General features: G+C 46.2%; 1 protein-coding gene across 1 annotated transcript in view; it reads left to right on the top strand.

Annotated features, from left to right (window-relative positions):
- Positions 1–15,090, top strand: part of LOC141082444 (uncharacterized) — a 119,494-nt gene extending 104,404 nt beyond the window's left edge. Inside the window, exons 8-9 of the mRNA XM_073566386.1 lie at positions 14,205–14,302; positions 14,992–15,090. Coding sequence (XP_073422487.1) covers positions 14,205–14,302; positions 14,992–15,090 — 197 coding nt within the window. The remainder of the gene's footprint in view (positions 1–14,204; positions 14,303–14,991) is intronic.
- The last annotated feature ends 3,774 nt before the right edge of the window (positions 15,091–18,864 follow it).

The following is an 18,864-nucleotide window of genomic DNA, read 5'->3' as shown; positions in this document are numbered from 1 at the left end:
GAAGAAGATGATCCGCTGTAACATCATAAGAATCCTGTGTAATAATACAATTACTGGAGATAATAAGGGAAACATATGAGGAGATTTATTATCTTACAGGGTTTAGTTTTCTTCCCTGACATCTACTAATAAAACCTATATATTTAGGCCACAGACAACAAGCAGTTTCCTCCTCGGAGTCGGCAGCTGAACACGTTCCTCATAGACTCATCTTCCATAACGCTAATTCTCGTCTCATTACCGACACTGGAATCGGCATTAGCAATACTGCAGGAGATATTCATTACACGCGACATGAGAAATAACTCCTTCATGATGGGGACGACATCTTCATCTTCTACTGCGGCTCTAGAGACAGGTTTGACCAGAGTCGGTCACTGCCTCCATCCCCACCGGCCGTCTATATGAAGGTTTCGCGTCTTCCCCGCACTGGAATCTTCTCTCACGTTAGATCTCAGCTCTGAGTCACACACAGAAGTTTGAGGCTTTTAGAAAAGATTTTTTGTTTCCACAAACACAACGGACAAAAATGATCTGATCCCAAAGTCTCCATGTACAGTGATTTATGGGGATTATTTCTGGACTTAGGCTTTCCTATATTACATGAAAAACTCCAGAAAAAGCCGATATTAAAATGTTTCTAAAGAAAATTGGCTCCAACAATTCTTGTAAGAAGAAAAAAAGAGCAAAAAGCAGAAGACACATTGTATAATTTTTAACATGTTAAACATTTATTAAAAAGAAATGATTCTTTTTGGGCCCCAGAACATAGATGTACACCGCAGGGACGGCACAGATGAGGCTTCAACAAAAACCCTGAAAAGCAAACATGACATCTAAGAAGGTGTGACAGAGTTTGGCTGAATGCCCCCCGCCTTCAAGTACTCGATAGTATGGGGCGGCCTAGTTACTGCGATACTTACAAGCCTAATAATGGTGTCTGGGCTGCAATGTATGAAGGTCTATTAGGCCGGGCCAGAGGCAGCATCCAATAAGTTACCTTATAACGCCCCCATACACAGTAGACTAAAGTTCCATGAAAGCTCTGATTTCGAGGGGTTTGGCCGACCATATAATGTATTTGGGGGCCTCCCGACAGATGATGTCAGGGCAGAGAAGGATCCGGCATCCTGAATTTCAGAGGATAATCCGTTTGCTCTTCCTGTAGATAATCCTCCTCTAGAGGAGTCTGGAGGCGACTCTCTCATACAGACCAGAGGAAAGCTGGAATATTTGTGTGTATGGGGGAGTCGGGAGAGATCGCCATCTGCCAAATGACCGTTCAGCCAACTCTGATCTCATGTGTATGGGGCCGTTAGTATTACACTGACAGGCAGTGATGATACACGGCACTACAGTAGTACAGGGCATCACCGGAGCCATCAGAGGCTTGTATGTTGTATGATCGCACTGATCAGAGGGGTTTAAAAAAGGTTTAAAGTGAAAAAAAATATCACAGTTTCAGCAACAAGAAATATCCATCACTATATGGAAAGCAGAGTCACTGCACAATGTTAGTTACGTCACGTCCATAACTACTTTATTATACTCTATTATCCTGTACACAGTGGAGTAGATAGAAATCACAGATCCCACAGCAATAGCTGGAATTGGACCCTCCAATGTAAAGAAAAAAAAATCTCTCTATCTATATACACTGTTCAAAAAAATAAAGGGAACACTTAAACAACAGAATATAACTCCAAGTAAATCAAACTTCTGTGAAATCAAACTGTCCACTTAGGAAGCAACACTGATTGACAATCAATTTCACATGCTATTGTGTAAATGGAATAGACAACAGATGGAAATTATTGGCAATTATCAAGACACCCTCAATAAAGGAGTGGTTCTGCAGGTGGGGACCACAGACCACATCTCAGTACCAATGCTTTCTGGCTGATGTTTTGGTCACTTTTGAATGTTGGTTGTGCTTTCATACTCGTAGTAAAATGAGACGGACTCTAAAACCGACACAAGTGGCTGAGGTAGTGCAGCTCATCCAGGATGGCACATCAATGCGAGCTGTGGCAAGAAGGTTTGCTGTGTCTGTCAGCGCAGTGTCCAGAGGCTGGAGGCGCTACCAGGAGACAGGCCAGTACACCAGGAGATGTGGAGAGGGCCGTATGAGGGCAACAACCCAGCAGCAGGACCACTACCTCCACCTTTGTGCAAGGAGGAACAGGAGGAGCACTGCCAGAGCCCTGCAAAATGATCTTCAGCAGGCCACAAATGTTCATGTGTCTGACTCTGCACAAACGGTTAGAAACTGACTCCATTAGGATGGTGTGAGTGCCCAACATCCACAGATGGGGGTTGTGCTCACAGCCCAACACCGTACAGGGCACTTGGCATTTGCCAGAGAACACCAGGATTGGCAAATTTGCCACTGGTGCCCTGTGCTCTTCACAGATAAAAGCAGGTTCACACTGAGCACATGTGACAGATGTGACAGAGTCTGGAGACGCCGTGGAGAGCGATCTGCTGCTTGCAACATCCTTTAGCATGACCGGTTTGGCAGTGGTCAGTAATGGTGTGGGGTGGCATTTCTTTGGAGGATCACACGATGTTGGGCTTTGAGCACAACCCCCATGCAGACAAAATTGTGCCTGTTATGATTGGGTAACCAAGGAGGAAAACAAAACCAAGCTAAGTCACAGAAAACCAGAGAGGTTGGTATCTAAGTGGATTGCAGACCCCTGATCCTAACCACACAACTAGAAGTAGCCGCGGAACGTACCTACGATGATTCTAGATGCCTCGTCACAGCCGGAGGACTAATTAAGCCTAAAGCAAGACAAGGGGAAATCTAAACTGCCCCAGAGCAGACCCCAAAGGAATAGACAGCCCCCACACATGTATTGATGGTGAGACAAGATGAAAGCACAAACACAGGTAGGAAAATAGACTGAGCAAACGATGGGGCCAAAACTAACTAGACAGGACAGGAAAGGAAAGATACTGTCTGCAATCACGCCAAAAAAAACATGCAAAAATGTCCAACACTTCTGATAGCAAAAAACCTTGAAGTCATTAGACTTCTCCCACTATATCAGCATATTCTGAGAACAGAGCAAAAAAAAGGCCAATCTAATAAGGTACAAAAAGCAAACTGGCACATGCAGTGACATAGGAATGGAAATTCAGCACAGCCCCAGCCGGGGCTGGCTAACCCCACAAAAACTGAATAGATCAAACCAAATCAAGTGTGAACAATAGCAGAGAACACTTAGCTTGAGAAAGCAGGAACTGAACTGGAAACCAGAACCTCAGGAGGCAGGAAAAAATCACCAGCATGGGAAGAGGGAATCGGCTGTCTTAAATCCAGTCTGAGACTCCAGATGTCCAATCCTCATCCTCATTATCAGGTGGCAGGTCTCTGTTAATTAGATCAGCTTCATTACCTCCTGCCACTAGCAGAGGGAGCCCAGAAAGAGAACTCACGACTCCTCTGTCAACACAACCAGCTCCTTCACCAGAAACCAGAGGCAGACCAGAAAATAAGTTCACAACATGTGCCTTTACCAGTAGATAAATTCCCAGTGGGGTGCAATTTCCAAAATGCAATAATTTAAGTGGGGAATTCAGCTCTTTTTGCACTTAAGGGATCTGTATATGGAGTCTACAAACTACAGTGGGGAAAATAAGGATTTGTTACGCTGCCAATTTTGGGGTAAAGTCACATTTTTGTGAGGAAAAAAGTAAAATTGTCATTTTTTCCTTCCACATTGCTTAAATTCCTCTCACACTGTCCGAATTCAGATATTGTCCTGTCAGAAAGGAGAATACAGGGAGAGAAAGGGTTAATAGGACTCACAGGAGGAACCGGCCCAGAAAGCAGAAGGTCCAGGAGTGTCTGCCACATATATGACTGCTCTATGCGCACAGGACCTGTGATGAGGTCACAGGAGGGGAGGAGTCAGGGGTCACATGATCAGGGGCCTCAGTGTGTGCAGGACTCAGTGTGCTGGAGCGCTCCCGATAATCAGCTGCATGTGTCGCGCTGTGTGATAGTCACAGCACCTGCATGGAGGGCGACACATGCAGCTGATTATCGGGAGCGCTCCAGGGATCCGGGGTCCCGATGCAGCTATTCGGTAAGTGATATTAGCCAATAACAACTTCTCCGACGATATTCGCTCATCTCTAGTAATAACAGCTCAAAGGAATTCACCAAACTTTTCATTAAGTTTAATAGAAAGACCCTATTAAATATTGAGCACCAGCGGGATGAAGCATTGACAGCGGCATGTAAAAGTGTGAGCGCCCCTGGTCAAAATGACTGTTATTGTGAGCAGTAGTAAGATGAAGATGAAATGATCTCTAAAAGGCCGAACCTCTAAGATGACACATGGCCTTTGCATTTTAGGCAAAAATACTAATAAAAAATACATATATAGACTATTTTACACTTTCATAATTGCTAAAAAGGAAAAAGGGGCGATGCAAAACTTTGGGCACCCTTGGAGATTTGTGTACTGAGATAATTTTGACCAAGATTTCACACCTTAATTAGCTTGTTAGGGTTATGGTGAGATCACATGGTGACCAGGAGCTACAGTCTGAGGAAAGGGCTAAAAAGCCTTCACTAGACCCCTATACAGCTGTATAATGAGGCCCAGGCTTTATAGTGGAGGGACAGGAGTGAGGGCCTGTTCCCAGGAGCTACAGACTGAGGAAAGGGCTAAAAAGCCTTCACTAGACCCCTGTACAGCTGTATAATGAGGCCCAGGCTTTATAGTGAAGGGACAGAAGTGAGGGTCTGTGCCCAGGAGCTACAGTCTGAGGAAAGGGCTAAAAAGCCTTCACTAGACTCCTGTACAGCTGTATAATGAGGCCCAGGCTTTATAGTGAAGGGACAGGAGTGAGGGCCTGTTCCCAGGAGCTACAGTCTGAGGAAAGGGCTAAAAAGCCTTCACTAGACTCCTGTACAGCTGTATAATGAGGCCCAGGCTTTATAGTGAAGGGACAGGAGTGAGGTCCTGTGCCCAGGAGCTACAGTCTGAGGAAAGGGCTAAAAAGCCTTCACTAGACCCCTGTACAGCTGTATAATGAGGCCCAGGCTTTATAGTGAAGGGACAGGAGTGAGGGTCTGTTCCCAGGAGCTACAGTCTGAGGAAAGGGCTAAAAAGCCTTCACTAGACCCCTGTACAGCTGTATAATGAGGGCCAGGCTTTATAGTGAAGGGACAGGAGTGAGGGCCTGTTCCCAGGAGCTACAGTCTGAGGAAAGGGCTAAAAAGTCTTCACTAGACCCCTGTACAGCTGTGTAATGAGGCCCAGGCTTTATAGTGAAGGGACAGGAGTGAGGGTCTGTTCCCAGGAGCTACAGTCTGAGGAAAGGGCTAAAAAGCCTTCACTAGACCCCTGTACAGCTGTATAATGAGGCCCAGGCTTTATAGTGAAGGGACAGGAGTGAGGGCCTGTTCCCAGGAGCTACAGTCTGAGGAAAGGGCTAAAAAGTCTTCACTAGACCCCTGTACAGCTATATAATGAGGCCCAGGCGTTATAGTGGAGGGACAGGAGTGAGGGCCTGATCTCAGGAGCTACAGTCTGAGGAAAGGGCTAAAAAGCCTTCACTAGACCCATGTACAGCTGTATAATGAGGCCCAGGCTTTATAGTGAAGGGACAGGAGTGAGGGCCTGTTCCCAGGAGCTACAGTCTGAGGAAAGGGCTAAAAAGCCTTCACTAGACCCCTGTACAGCTGTATAATGAGGCCCAGGCTTTATAGTGAAGGGACAGGAGTGAGGGCCTGTTCCCAGGAGCTACAGACTGAGGAAAGGGCTAAAAAGTCTTCACTAGACCCCTGTACAGCTGTATAATGAGGCCCAGGCGTTATAGTGGAGGGACAGGAGTGAGGGCCTGATCCCAGGAGCTACAGTCTGAGGAAAGGGCTAAAAAGCCTTCACTAGACCCCTGTACAGCTGTATAATGAGGCCCAGGCTTTATAGTGAAGGGACAGGAGTGAGGGCCTGTTCCCAGGAGCTACAGTCTGAGGAAAGGGCTAAAAAGCCTTCACTAGACCCCTGTACAGCTGTATAATGAGGCCCAGGCTTTATAGTGAAGGGACAGGAGTGAGGGCCTGTTCCCAGGAGCTACAGTCTGAGGAAAGGGCTAAAAAGCCTTCACTAGACCCCTGTACAGCAGTATAATGAGGCCCAGGCTTTATAGTGAAGGGACAGGAGTGAGGGCCTGTTCCCAGGAGCTACAGTCTGAGGAAAGGGCTAAAAAGTCTTCACTAGACCCCTGTACAGCTGTGTAATGAGGCCCAGGCTTTATAGTGAAGGGACAGGAGTGAGGGTCTGTTCCCAGGAGCTACAGTCTGAGGAAAGGGCTAAAAAGCCTTCACTAGACCCCTGTACAGCTGTATAATGAGGCCCAGGCTTTATAGTGAAGGGACATGAGTGAGGGCCTGTTCCCAGGAGCTACAGACTGAGGAAAGGGCTAAAAAGTCTTCACTAGACCCCTGTACAGCTGTATAATGAGGCCCAGGCGTTATAGTGGAGGGACAGGAGTGAGGGCCTGATCCCAGGAGCTACAGTCTGAGGAAAGGGCTAAAAAGCCTTCACTAGACCCCTGTACAGCTGTATAATGAGGCCCAGGCTTTATAGTGAAGGGACAGGAGTGAGGGCCTGTTCCCAGGAGCTACAGTCTGAGGAAAGGGCTAAAAAGCCTTCACTAGACCCCTGTACAGCTGTATAATGAGGCCCATGCTTTATAGTGAAGGGACAGAAGTGAGGGCCTGTTCTCAGGAGCTACAGTCTGAGGATAGGGCTAAAAAGCCTTCACTAGACCCCTGTACAGCTGTATAATGATGCCCAGGCTTTATAGTGAAGGGACAGGAGTGAGGGCCTGTTCCCAGGAGCTACAGTCTGAGGAAAGGGCTAAAAAGCCTTCACTAGACCCCTGCACAGCTGTATAATGAGGCCCAGGCTTTATAGTGAAGGGACAGGAGTGAGGGCCTGTTCCCAGGAGCTACAGTCTGAGGAAAGGGCTAAAAAGCCTTCACTAGACCCCTGTACAGCTGTATAATGAGGCCCAGGCTTTATAGTGAAGGGACAGGAGTGAGGGCCTGTTCCCAGGAGTTACAGTCTGAGGAAAGGGCTAAAAAGCCTTCACTAGACCCCTGTACAGCTGTATAATGAGGCCCAGGCTTTATAGTGAAGGGACAGGAGTGAGGGCCTGTTCCCAGGAGCTACAGTCTGAGGAAAGGGCTAAAAAGCCTTCACTAGACCCCTGTACAGCTGTATAATGAGGCCCAGGCTTTATAGTGAAGGGACAGGAGTGAGGGCCTGTTCCCAGGAGCTACAGTCTGAGGAAAGGGCTAAAAAGCCTTCACTAGACCCCTGTACAGCTGTATAATGAGGCCCAGGCTTTATAGTGAAGGGACAGGAGTGAGGGTCTGTTCCCAGGAGCTACAGTCTGAGGAAAGGGCTAAAAAGCCTTCACTAGACCCCTGTACAGCTGTATAATGAGGCCCAGGCTTTATAGTGAAGGGACAGGAGTGAGGGTCTGTTCCCAGGAGCTACAGTCTGAGGAAAGGGCGAAAAAGCCTTCACTAGACCCCTGTACAGCTGTATAATGAGGCCCAGGCTTTATAGTGAAGGGACAGGAGGGAGAAAAGTGGGGAAAGGAGCCAGAAGAGCCGGACTGCCCATCACTAACCTGCAGAGCCGCACTCCACATATATGGCTGCTCTGTGCACAGGACCTGTGATGAGGTCACAGGAGGGGAGGAGTCAGGGGTCACATGATCTCCAGAGTGAAGACCTCCATGGAGCCTTCTCCTCAGTCAGTGACATTCCCGCCATTATTCCCCCTCACTACTGGCACAATTACCCCGCGCCGCCTTCTCTACACAGTGTTATGTGTGGAATGTAACGTGTGATTTCTCTGGAGGGAAATAGACCCCACACATGAGGGAATTCTCACCGGTTACCGGCCGTCTACTATATGGCGGCATATGATTGTGCTATCGACTCCACACCAGGAGCTAAAATGCCCAAATCTCGGTTATTTCCCCCCTTCCAGAGTCCGGCTGAGGCCGGGGTCACACTTGGGAGAAACTCGCCCGAGTCTCGCTCCTCAGTGCCCTTGTGGATTAGCCTCTGTAGGGGAAACGACACCGGCTGTCAGGGACAGGGGGCCCCAACATAAATCCAATATTCGCTGTAAGAAAACCCAACCTGATGCCGCCATTCGGGGTAACCAATGCTCCGGCAGTCTGTGACAATGTCAGTAATTATATTTTTCTCACTGATTGGTAGATTTGTGGTAATTTTCCTGGATGATATAGTGAGTTACTCCCGTCCTCTGGAGGAGCATGCTGAGCATGTCAGACAGGGTCTCCAGGTTCTACGTGACAACTATTTATTTGGTAACCTGGAGAAATGACAATTTGTGGTCCAGCAGGTCCAATTCTCAGGACATTTGGCTTCTGCATTGGGGTCTCAGATGGACCCCATTACGGTCCCAGCAGTCCCTTCATTGGTTTTTCCAAGTAACCTGAAAGTGTTACAGAGATTTCTTGTAGTCGAGATACTGAGGAACAAACAAGTGAAAAATAGGGTCTTACCTGATAACCAGATGTAATGAGAGTAGGGGAGTATTACACTCACCTGATGGAGTGGCGCCTTTACACCATGCTCAATGCATAAATCAGCTGCTGCAGGACCCGGGGCCAAAGACCGAGCAGAAGAGCTGATCCGGGTATAATGTGTCTGTACCTGCGCTGCTGATGGAGACGATCGGAGATGGAGATTTTCACTAAAAACGTTTATTTAAACAAGTTTTCAAAGTCAACGCGTTTCACAGTCACGCAGGACGTCTTCCTCAGGACGAAACCTGAGAGCGGATAAACATGTCAAGCCTGGAACGTTTTATATGCAGTCTTTATAATAATAATAATAATCTTTTTATTTATATAGCGCCAACATATTCCGCAGCGCTTTACAGTTTGCACACATTATCATCGCTGTCCCCGATGGGGCTCACAATCTAAATTCCCTATCAGTATGTCTTTGGAATAAAAAATGCCAACAAAGCACAAAATGTCAAAGTTCATGAGAAAGTCCGTCACACAAAGATAAATTATAGATCATGAGAAAACAGAACACACTTACATACAATAATTACATTATAAAGTGCCTATGAATGAAGTGCGGTCACCTAAAAAAATGAATAAAGATATACTGTATCTTCTGACTATAAGCCGCACCGGACCATAAGACGCACCCCAAATATTCAGAAGGAAAATAGGGAAAAAGGTAATGTGTGAAATGGGGGTCTGTCCCACAGTCTGAATTCAGTAAACCCGGGGGGGGGGGGGGGGGTCGGCAGCGCTGGTGGAGCCGGGTCACAGGAGGTGTTCGGGGATCCGGCGATGATCTGACCTATCCCAGGCTGGTGCAGCAGGAGGCTCTGTAACATCTGTAATCTCACTGAGGCCATTTGGAGTAATGGGGTTTAGTTTATAAATCCAGAAGATTTCTTTCCGATGTAGTTGTCCAATGCGATTCTGTTCCTGTGGGGGAATCTCCTCTGTGGGGAATATTCTCAGTTGTGTGGAATCTTTCTTGTGTTTGATGGTGCAGTGACGTGAAAGCCCATGTTGGAGAAAACCCTATGGAGTATTGGGACGGTGTGAGTTCAGCCTTTTGTGGAGGGGTTGGGTCGTCCTTCCCACATATAATTTCTGGTATGAGCATATAATCACGTGTGTAACATAACTGGTGGAACATGACATGGGAGTTTTGATCGGGAAAACTTCACCAGTAGAAATAAAGGTGAATTCAGAGAGACCATGGCAGATCGAGTCACAACAGAGGCAAGTTTTCAGATTGCATGTAATGAGTTTATTCGGGAGACAGGCGATTTTTTAGCAAATCTTCCGTCTTCTCTTTTATGTTTCTTGGTGCTAGGACATTTTTCAATGATGGAGGTCTTCAAAATGTCAAAAAGGGATTGCTGGGTAATGTTTTTCCCACTCCAGCTGTCTGACAGGCTCATGATGCTCCTGCAGAGGACGTGAGTAACTCAATATATCATCAGGTAAACTACCGCAAATCTACCCATCGGGGAGAAAAAAAATGAGATTTTCAAAGACTGCCGGAGCATTGTTTAATCTGAATGGCATCACCAAATTTTCAGTATGCCCCTCCGGTGTATTGAATGCGGCCTTCCATTCATCACCATTGTGTATACGTATAAGAGTAATCATAAGGAATTGAAAGAATTGTCACCCAGATCCTTCTTACAATTTTATTCCATGGTGAAACGAGACATCAAACCATATTAGAGTGCGGCGTGCAGGTAGCAGGGAGCTATACAGATGGGAGAGCCTGACGGACTACGGCCGTTTCGCACTTGCTTAGCGCTTCTACCGGTCCATGCTTGTCAGGGGGTTACACCACTTCCTCTTAACAAGGGTTAGGGAATGGTTAACTGAGAATTGCAAAACATTTACAGTGAGTACAGTGAGATGATTAATATAAAAAATGTAAAGAAATATAACATAGATCACAGCCACACAGACATATTCAATGTATCATTGAGGCCAAGGGGAACTTGTGCATCGCAATCCACAATCCATGCTGCTTCTCTTGTTAGTAGTAATCTATTCTGGTCACTGCCTTGTACAGGATAATCAGCGGGCTCAATTCCTGCAGATCTCAGCACATTGGGGTCCGCATTATGGACCTCTCTTATATCATTAATGTCACAGATGCTTTTCCTGTGTAACTGAATGGAAATGTTCTCTGAGCCTGATGTGCCGCGGTCTAATAGTCGGGGCAATATAATAATCGTCCTGGGCAGTATATGACATAAAGCGCTTGCTCTGTGCGGCCCGTGATTGGTTTATCTACCGTCATCGCACCGATCCTCAGATTTCTCCTGTAAGATGGAGATGACAGAAGGAGCGATCCCCACAATGGAAATGGCCTCTTGGACGTCTTCCATGTAACCAGGTGACTTTATTGTTCTTCTCCTGGAATCTTTCCTGTAGCGATAAGTCATCTAAGTCACCGCTTCTTCTAGAAGCAATCGAGGGTTGTTCTTTGCTGCTACGGCTAAATCTTTATCTCCTCACAAATGCCAATTCCTGTTTATCGCTGATTTTATTACATTCATATTGGGATTAGGTGTAAAAGTAACAATAAATCTTTTATTATCTCGTCCTTCTTTCTGCTCTTCCTCCTGGATCTTGTAACTAGACCCACATGGGTTCCTCCATCGCTCTAGCACAGTGTAATAATGTTGGCGGATAACCTCTGTGTAATAAGTCGTCTGTCAGGTCATTCGCTTGTTGTAGGAAACCTTCTTCTCTACTATTCATTGTTCTCAGCCTCAGATACCGGCTGTATGGTCGGCCTCTGTTAGTATGTTCCAGGTGCGCATTATTAGAATGGAGGGACATATTGGTGGCTGCAGGTTTTTATAGGTGCTGGTTATTATTCTACCATCCTCTATTTTATTATTCACATCTAAGAAATCTAAGTTATTCTGTCCAAATTGTGAATAAATCTCATATTAACCTTATTCTCCTCGATCAAAGGGAAGAGTTTCTCTGCTACTTTTAAACAATCGTCTCTTTTCTATCTGAAATCTCAAAAAAGTTCTTAGTTGTTCTGGAACACCCTCTCAGGGCTGTGCGGTTACTCGGTGCCGGGCCAGCGTCTACCCGGTCAATGGCCCTGAGTGTCCATGTAAGGCCCTGTGCACACAGTGCAGATTCGGTGCAGTTCTGCAGCAGATTTGGCCCTGCAGAACTGCACGTGATGTACAGTACCATTTAAGGCTATGTAAAGCCAAAAACGCGGTGCACATGCTGCAGGTTTTTCCGTGCAGATTTGGTGCGGAATAAGGCTAAGTGCAATGAGTGTAACAAGCTGCCACGAGAGGTGGTGAGTTCTCCTTCAATGGAAGTCTTCAGAGGCTGGACAGACATCTGACTGGGATGATTTAGTGAATCCTGCTTTGAGCAGGGGGTTGGACCAGATGGCCCAGGAGGTCCCTTCCAACTCTACGATTCTATGATTCTATGCACACGTACTTTTTTGCCCTGCAGATTTTTCCGCGCAGAATTGAAGAAATCCGCAGGTCAAATGACCTGCACTTTTCCTGCGGATTTCTTCCTTTTTTATTGTGGTTTTTGTGCGGTTTTCCTCTGCGGATTTGGAGAATGGAGCAGGTGGAAAACCGCACAAAAGAAGTGACATGCTGCATATTTTGAACCACAAGAAAACCGCGCGGAAAAATCCACAGCGTCTGCACAGTGTTTTTTTCAATTGATTTACATTGTACTGTACATCACACTGCGGATCCGCTGGATATCTGCATCGTGTGCACAGGGCCTAAAAGAAGCAGCATGTCGCTTCTTTTGTGCGGTTTTACTGCAGTTTTTCACCTGCTCCATTATAGAAATCTGCACTAAAGCTGCAGGTAAAACGCAGGTCATTTTACCTGCAGATTTAGCAAAATCTGCGCAGAAAATTCTACAGCAGAATCTGCACCGTGTGCACATAGCCTAAAAATAAGAAGTGACAACCAGCACAGCAGAGTCCTGCACACACTGAGGCCCCTGATCATGTGACTCCTGACTCCTCCCCTCCTGTGACCTCATCACAGGTCCTGTGCGCACAGAGCAGCTGTAGAAATCTCCGGCCTCGGGGGTCTCACCAGACTTCGCTCTTTTCTTGCAGGGGCCGCAGTGGATTTCATCCTGGATCCATAGAGCTGAATAGAGGAGCGATGTTCCTTCACTCTGATGGGAATTGATGGTGACGTTTGTCCAACGTCCACGTTACCGAGTAAATCCCCCCAGGACTGCAGCCGGTAAAGACCCCGATATCCACAGGTGTCCCCTCTAATTGGGGGAAAGGGATAGAAAAGCCTCTTATCCCGAGGGGAAACCCTGCACATGGAGACATCGGCCTCAGATCTCTCCTGTCCTGTTCTTCCAGAAAAGCCTCAAACTTCTGTGTGTGACTCAGAGCTGAGATCTAACGTGAGAGAAGATTCCAGTGCGGGGAAGACGGGAAACCTTCATATAGACGGCCGGTGGGGATGGAGGCAGTGACCGACTCTGGCCACATCTGTCTCTAGAGCCGCAGTAGAAGATGAAGATGTCGTCCTCATCATGAAGGAGTTATTTCTCATGTCGCGTGTAATGAATCTCTCCAGTATTGCTAATGCCGATTCCAGTGTCGGTAATGAGACGAGAATTAGCGTTATGGAAGATGAGTCTATGAGGAACGTGTTCAGCTGCCGACTCCGAGGAGGAAACTGCTTGTTGTCTGTGGCCTAAATATATAGGTTTTATTAGTAGATGTCAGGGAAGAAAACTAAACCCTGTAAGATAATAAATCTCCTCATATGTTTCCCTTATTATCTCCAGTAATTGTATTATTACACAGGATTCTTATGGTGTTACATCGGATCATCTTCTTCTCATTCAGGTCTCTACAATATCGGATCCTCTCAGTGAAGATCTTCTGCAAAAGAGAATTTTCCTGATTTACCCATCAAGGATGGATATGGACAGAGACAAGATGGCGGAGAGGATGTTACACCTCACCCTAGAGATCCTCTTCCGTCTCACTGGAGAGGTGAGAGATTCTGATGACGTCACATTACATCATTCTTATCTATGGGAATAACAGATGGACAGAACTGGAGAGGTGAGGACTCTGGAAATGTCTGTAGTGAGATTTATTAATGTGTCTCTCCATAACCAGGATTACACAGTGGTGAAGAAGACCTCTAGTGATCACTGTCAGGACCCTGTGTCTGAGGGATGGGGAAGACCCCTGAGCCCAATCACGGGGCCTCCACCTCACCCCCTGATCCATGAGGACATCAATGACCAGAAGATCCTAGAACTCATCTACAAGATGATTGAGCTGCTGACTGGAGAGGTGACACTGCTGGGAATGCTGGGACATTATACATTAACACTATGAAGGGATCGGGGGATGACGGTATCATTGTATGTGTCAGGTTCCTATAAGGTGTCAGGGTGTCGCTGTTTATCTCTCTATGGAGGAGTGGGAGTATTTAGAAGCACACAAAGATCTGTACAAGAACGTCATAATGGAGGTTCCCCAGCCCCTCACATCACCAGGTAATAGACAGGACTAAATACACACGGCCTATAATTATCTGTATGTAGAGAATGAATTCAGTCCCTGTATGTGTTTCCTCCAGATCTATCCAGTAAGAGGACAACACCAGAGAGATGTCCCCGTCCTCTTCTTCCACAGGACTGTAACCAAGAAGATCCCAGTGCTCCTCAGGATCATCAGGTAGATGGAGAGAAGGTGTCAGGAGATCTCCCCTATGATGTGTAGACGGCTGTGAAGGTCTTGTGCTCAGTCTTTTATCCACCAGTATTACTGTATATACTCATGGCTATCTGCCACGTCCTCTGTCTGTGACGTTCAGGCAGAAGAGGGCACGACGCACACTAACCACGTCACCGCGCCCTCTGCTATCTGAATGTCACTGACAGAGGACACATCAGACAGCAGCGATGGAGTGAGGGGACAGTTGAATATAGCCTATACTTTACCCGTCCTGGCGCTGTCTCTGCAGCTCTGTTCTCCCACTGTCTCCCTTCCTGCCTTCAGCGGTCACATGGTACCGCTCATTACACTCATGAATATGCGCATATTCATGAGTTTAATGAGCGGTACTATGTGACCGCCGAAGGAAGGAAGGGAGTCTGTGGGACAAGCAGGGGGCTGCAGAGACGGCGCCAGGACGGGTAAGTATGACCTGGCACCCCTCCGACCCCCTGGCGTATATGACTCGAATATAAGCCGAGAGGGGACTTTCAGTCCCAAAAAATGGGCTGAAAATCTCGGCTTATATTCGAGTATATACGGTATATGTTTTATACTTGTGTGATGAGAACGGTGGAGATGGCAGGATTAGAGCTGATCATAGATGGGACTTCTCCATCTGTCGGTGACTTTTACAATATTTGTTTCAGGGTGAAGATCTGACCCATATTAATACTACAGAGACATATGTGAGAGATGATGAGTGGTGTAAAGAGGAGATTCCCACATATGACTACCCAGGTGAGTAGTAACCACTGAATGCAGAGAAGTCACAGATTCCTCTCAGTCACCGGCTGTGGCTGCTTTATCGGTGGTGTAGTCCGGCCGTATTACCATGATCACCATTTTGCCTCTAGACCACAACATTCTCCTCCACCCAAAACTGTTCAAATGACTTTGGGCATTGAAAGCCCTTTTCTATAGAACTTATAACCTGGAGGATCCACCTACCCCCTGGGATCAGGAGACGCTGACCGTTACCTGCCCAGATCTGTAGTCTACAAAGCCAAATGACAGCGTATGTAGAATGTGCTGACAAGATAGAAAATCACTTGAAGAAAAATCTTATGCTGGGCCTGTAAGAGAAAGCGGAGGGTAATGATGCTGTTGGCTTCCTAGATCCCTGAGATCTTATCGGATGAATCTTCTCTCCCTTCTGTGCTGCTGAATGTCTCATGGTCCCTAAAAGACCAGGTCCTTACAAGTCTTTCTGGTCAAACTTTGCTTTTATGAGCGACAACTCCAAGGGTATGTGCACACGTTGCAGATTTACCTGCAGAATTTTTTGCACAGAATCTGCATCTGTTGCCAGAAAACGCAGGTAAAAATCCGCACGTTTTTTATGTGGATTTGTATGCGTTTTTGTAAGCTAAATAAAGATATGTTAATTAACAAAAAAAAAAAAAAAGATTTGTGATGTCATTTCTGGTCCAACCTCCTCTTTTACATTTGTCCAACCCACACTCCATTACACACACAGATAAATATGGGATAGATGGATATATCTATAGATAGACTGATATATCCATATCTATGGATGGATCCAACTATGGATGGATCCATCTATGGATCCATGGATGGATTTATGATGGATAGATGGATGTATCTATGATGGATAGATGGATGGATCCATCCATGGATGGATATATGATGGATAGATGGATCCATCCAATAAGACGCCTATCCATTATAGATAGATCCATCCATCCAATAAAATGCCTAACCATTATTGATCTTATAGTAAGAAAGGGTTAAAAAACACACATAAGATTAAAGTATTTTAATGAAATAAAACATGACAGTTTTTCATAATTTTTATTGTACGCCTAAATCCATTCAAAGCCATCGATCACCTGCAAAAAAATAAAAAAACAAACCAACAATATACTCCCTGTCCCATGTAATCCCATTAATAACGAATATCCCACGACGATCTCCCCTATAGAGCTGTCACATCAGCAGATATGACCGCTCTATAGGCCTCCGATGACACACTGACAGGCGAAAGCCCTCCAGCAGTGTGTCATTGGAGATAAGCCTCGCATTTTACGGCACTACAGCGTGAGAAAATTCTCACGCTGTAGTGCCGCAAATTGACAGGTGAACTCCAGTGACCTGTCGGCGGCGAAGTGATACAATACAGAGGATTATCTCTGTCATTGTATCACTGGATCCCCTGGAGAGCAGTCGCATCAGCTGATGTGGCAGCTCTCCATGGGAGATCGTCGTGGGATAATCATATTAATTGGATTACGTTGCACACAGGGAGTATAGTGTTTATTATTTTAATATTTTTTCAGGTGAGCGAGGGCTTCGGGGATTAGGTGTAGATGGGGAGTATGAACTGTATATGTGTGTTTTTTTTGTTTTTTTTTTTACACTCAACACATTAGCCGGATGATGGGACTACTACTGTCCCATCATTGGCTAATGTTTCACTCACTGTCACTGTTGCAGGCATCGACCGATGGGACTTGTAGTCCCATCGGACGATGCCTGCATGCACACACACATGCAGACCCCCCGCACACCCCCGGCAGACACGCACACAGTCACCGCCCACACACTTCCCTGTTCCCGATCAGCAGCGTTTCATCCGCAGCAATACTGCAGATCTTTTTTAGACCTGCGGTTTTGCTGCGGAAATGCCTGACTCAATGCAAGTCAATGGGTGCAGAAACACTGCAGATCTGCATAAAGAATTGACATGCTGCAGAAAATAAAACGCTGCAAATCCGTGCGTTTTTTTCGCAGCATGTGCACAGTGTTTTTGGATTTGATGCAATTCTGCGCGTTCAAAAACGCTGCAGAAATGCATCAAAAACTGCAACGTCTGCACGTACCCTAAATGTGCAGTGAGGCCAAGTGTGAATTTCTGTACAATAACAGCAGAGTTTCCCTTTATCCTGACTTTTCAGTTTGTATTAAAACTACTGTATTTTTTTGGACTATAAGACGCACTGTTTTCCTTCAAAAATATGGAGTAAAATGGGGGGGTGTCTTATAGTCCGGATGTACCGGCTCCGGTTGTAGAGGGGAGGTGGGCGAACGGCATCGGCGGAGCAGCGGGTCACATGAGGCTGGAGCCGGTGGCTGCGGCTAACTCCTGTTCCCGTTGCTAAAGAGAAATTAATATTCACTGCATTCTACGCCTATGGGTTTGGAGGGCAATGAATATTCATTTCTCTTTAATAATAGTATCTTGATATGATTAGCCCCCAACTCCGGTCCTGGTATGCAGGGCCCCATCCTTATAATTGGCCCACACCCCCATCCACATCCCTATCCTGGTATGCATGGCCCCTTCAGAAAACATTAAAAAAACAAACCATTACACTTACTTACCCCGTGCTCCCTCGCAGCGTCCTGCTCCGGTGCCAGCAACTGCTATATGCTTGTAAGCAGCACATGGCAGGGACATCATGTGCTGCTCACAAGCAGAGCACAGCTGCCAGGCCTGTGCACGCAAAAGGCACTGAGTATTCTTTGCTCTTCAGTAGCGCACAGTGTCAGCCACCGGCTTCCTGCTGCTACCGGTGGTCATGTGTGCCGCTACTTAAGAGAAATGAATATTCATGAATACTCACTGTTCTCAGCGATGCTTACAAGCATAAAGCATATAGCTATTGTTTTCTGATGGAGTCATGTATACCAGGATAGGAATGGGGGTGGGGGCCACTTATAAGGATGAGTCCCTGTATACCATAATGAGTTGGGGCCCTGCGTACCAGGACGAGATGGGGCCCTGCATACCAGGACGAGATGGGGGCCCTACATACCAGGATGAGATGGTGCCCTGCATACCAGGATGAGACGGTGCCCTGCATACCAGGACGAAATGGGGACCCTGCATACCAGGACGAAATGGGGACCATGCATACCCGGATAGGGATGGGGCCATACATAAGAGGATAGGAATGAGGTGCCATGCATACTAGGATAGGGATGGGACCATGCTTACTAGGTGCCATGTGTATCAGGTTGGGGATGAGGGGGCCATATATAGCAGGATAGGGGATATTAAATACAGAATTGACCACATTTTTTGCTTCAATTTTTTTTCCTAATTTCCAATAAAACCTTAGGTGTGTGTTTTAGTCCAAAAAATATAGTAATTTCAAGGAGGATTGTAATAAACTACAGGAAAAACATAATAATGATAATATTAAAATAATTGTTATTGAATTATAATAACTGGATTAATGTGCAGCTGGATCAAACTGGAGCACGTGTGGAAAATATATGAAAAATGTATTACAGTAAATAAAGCCACAATATTCACAATAGAATAGAAAAATCCTAATACACACTGTCAGCATAAAAGCAGATTATATAAACGGCCCCTAGTTCGGTTTTTGTCCCCTTTTTGAATATTGGCCCCACATTTGCTATACGCCAGTCCTGTGGTACAGGCCCTGTCATTATGGAATCTTTAAAGATTAGGAATAGTGGTCTATCTATGACTGTGCTTAATTCCTGCTGTCCTCGGGGGTGTATCCCATCCGGGCCCGGGGACTTGTACA

Source organism: Dendrobates tinctorius, unplaced genomic scaffold, assembly GCF_039654945.1.
Source record: "Dendrobates tinctorius isolate UK_male_01 unplaced genomic scaffold, ASM3965494v1 ptg000017l, whole genome shotgun sequence".
Classification (NCBI taxonomy): Eukaryota; Metazoa; Chordata; class Amphibia; order Anura; family Dendrobatidae; genus Dendrobates; species Dendrobates tinctorius.
The sequence above is the reverse complement of the archived record's forward strand: the minus strand, read 5'-3'. Positions and strand labels throughout refer to the sequence as shown.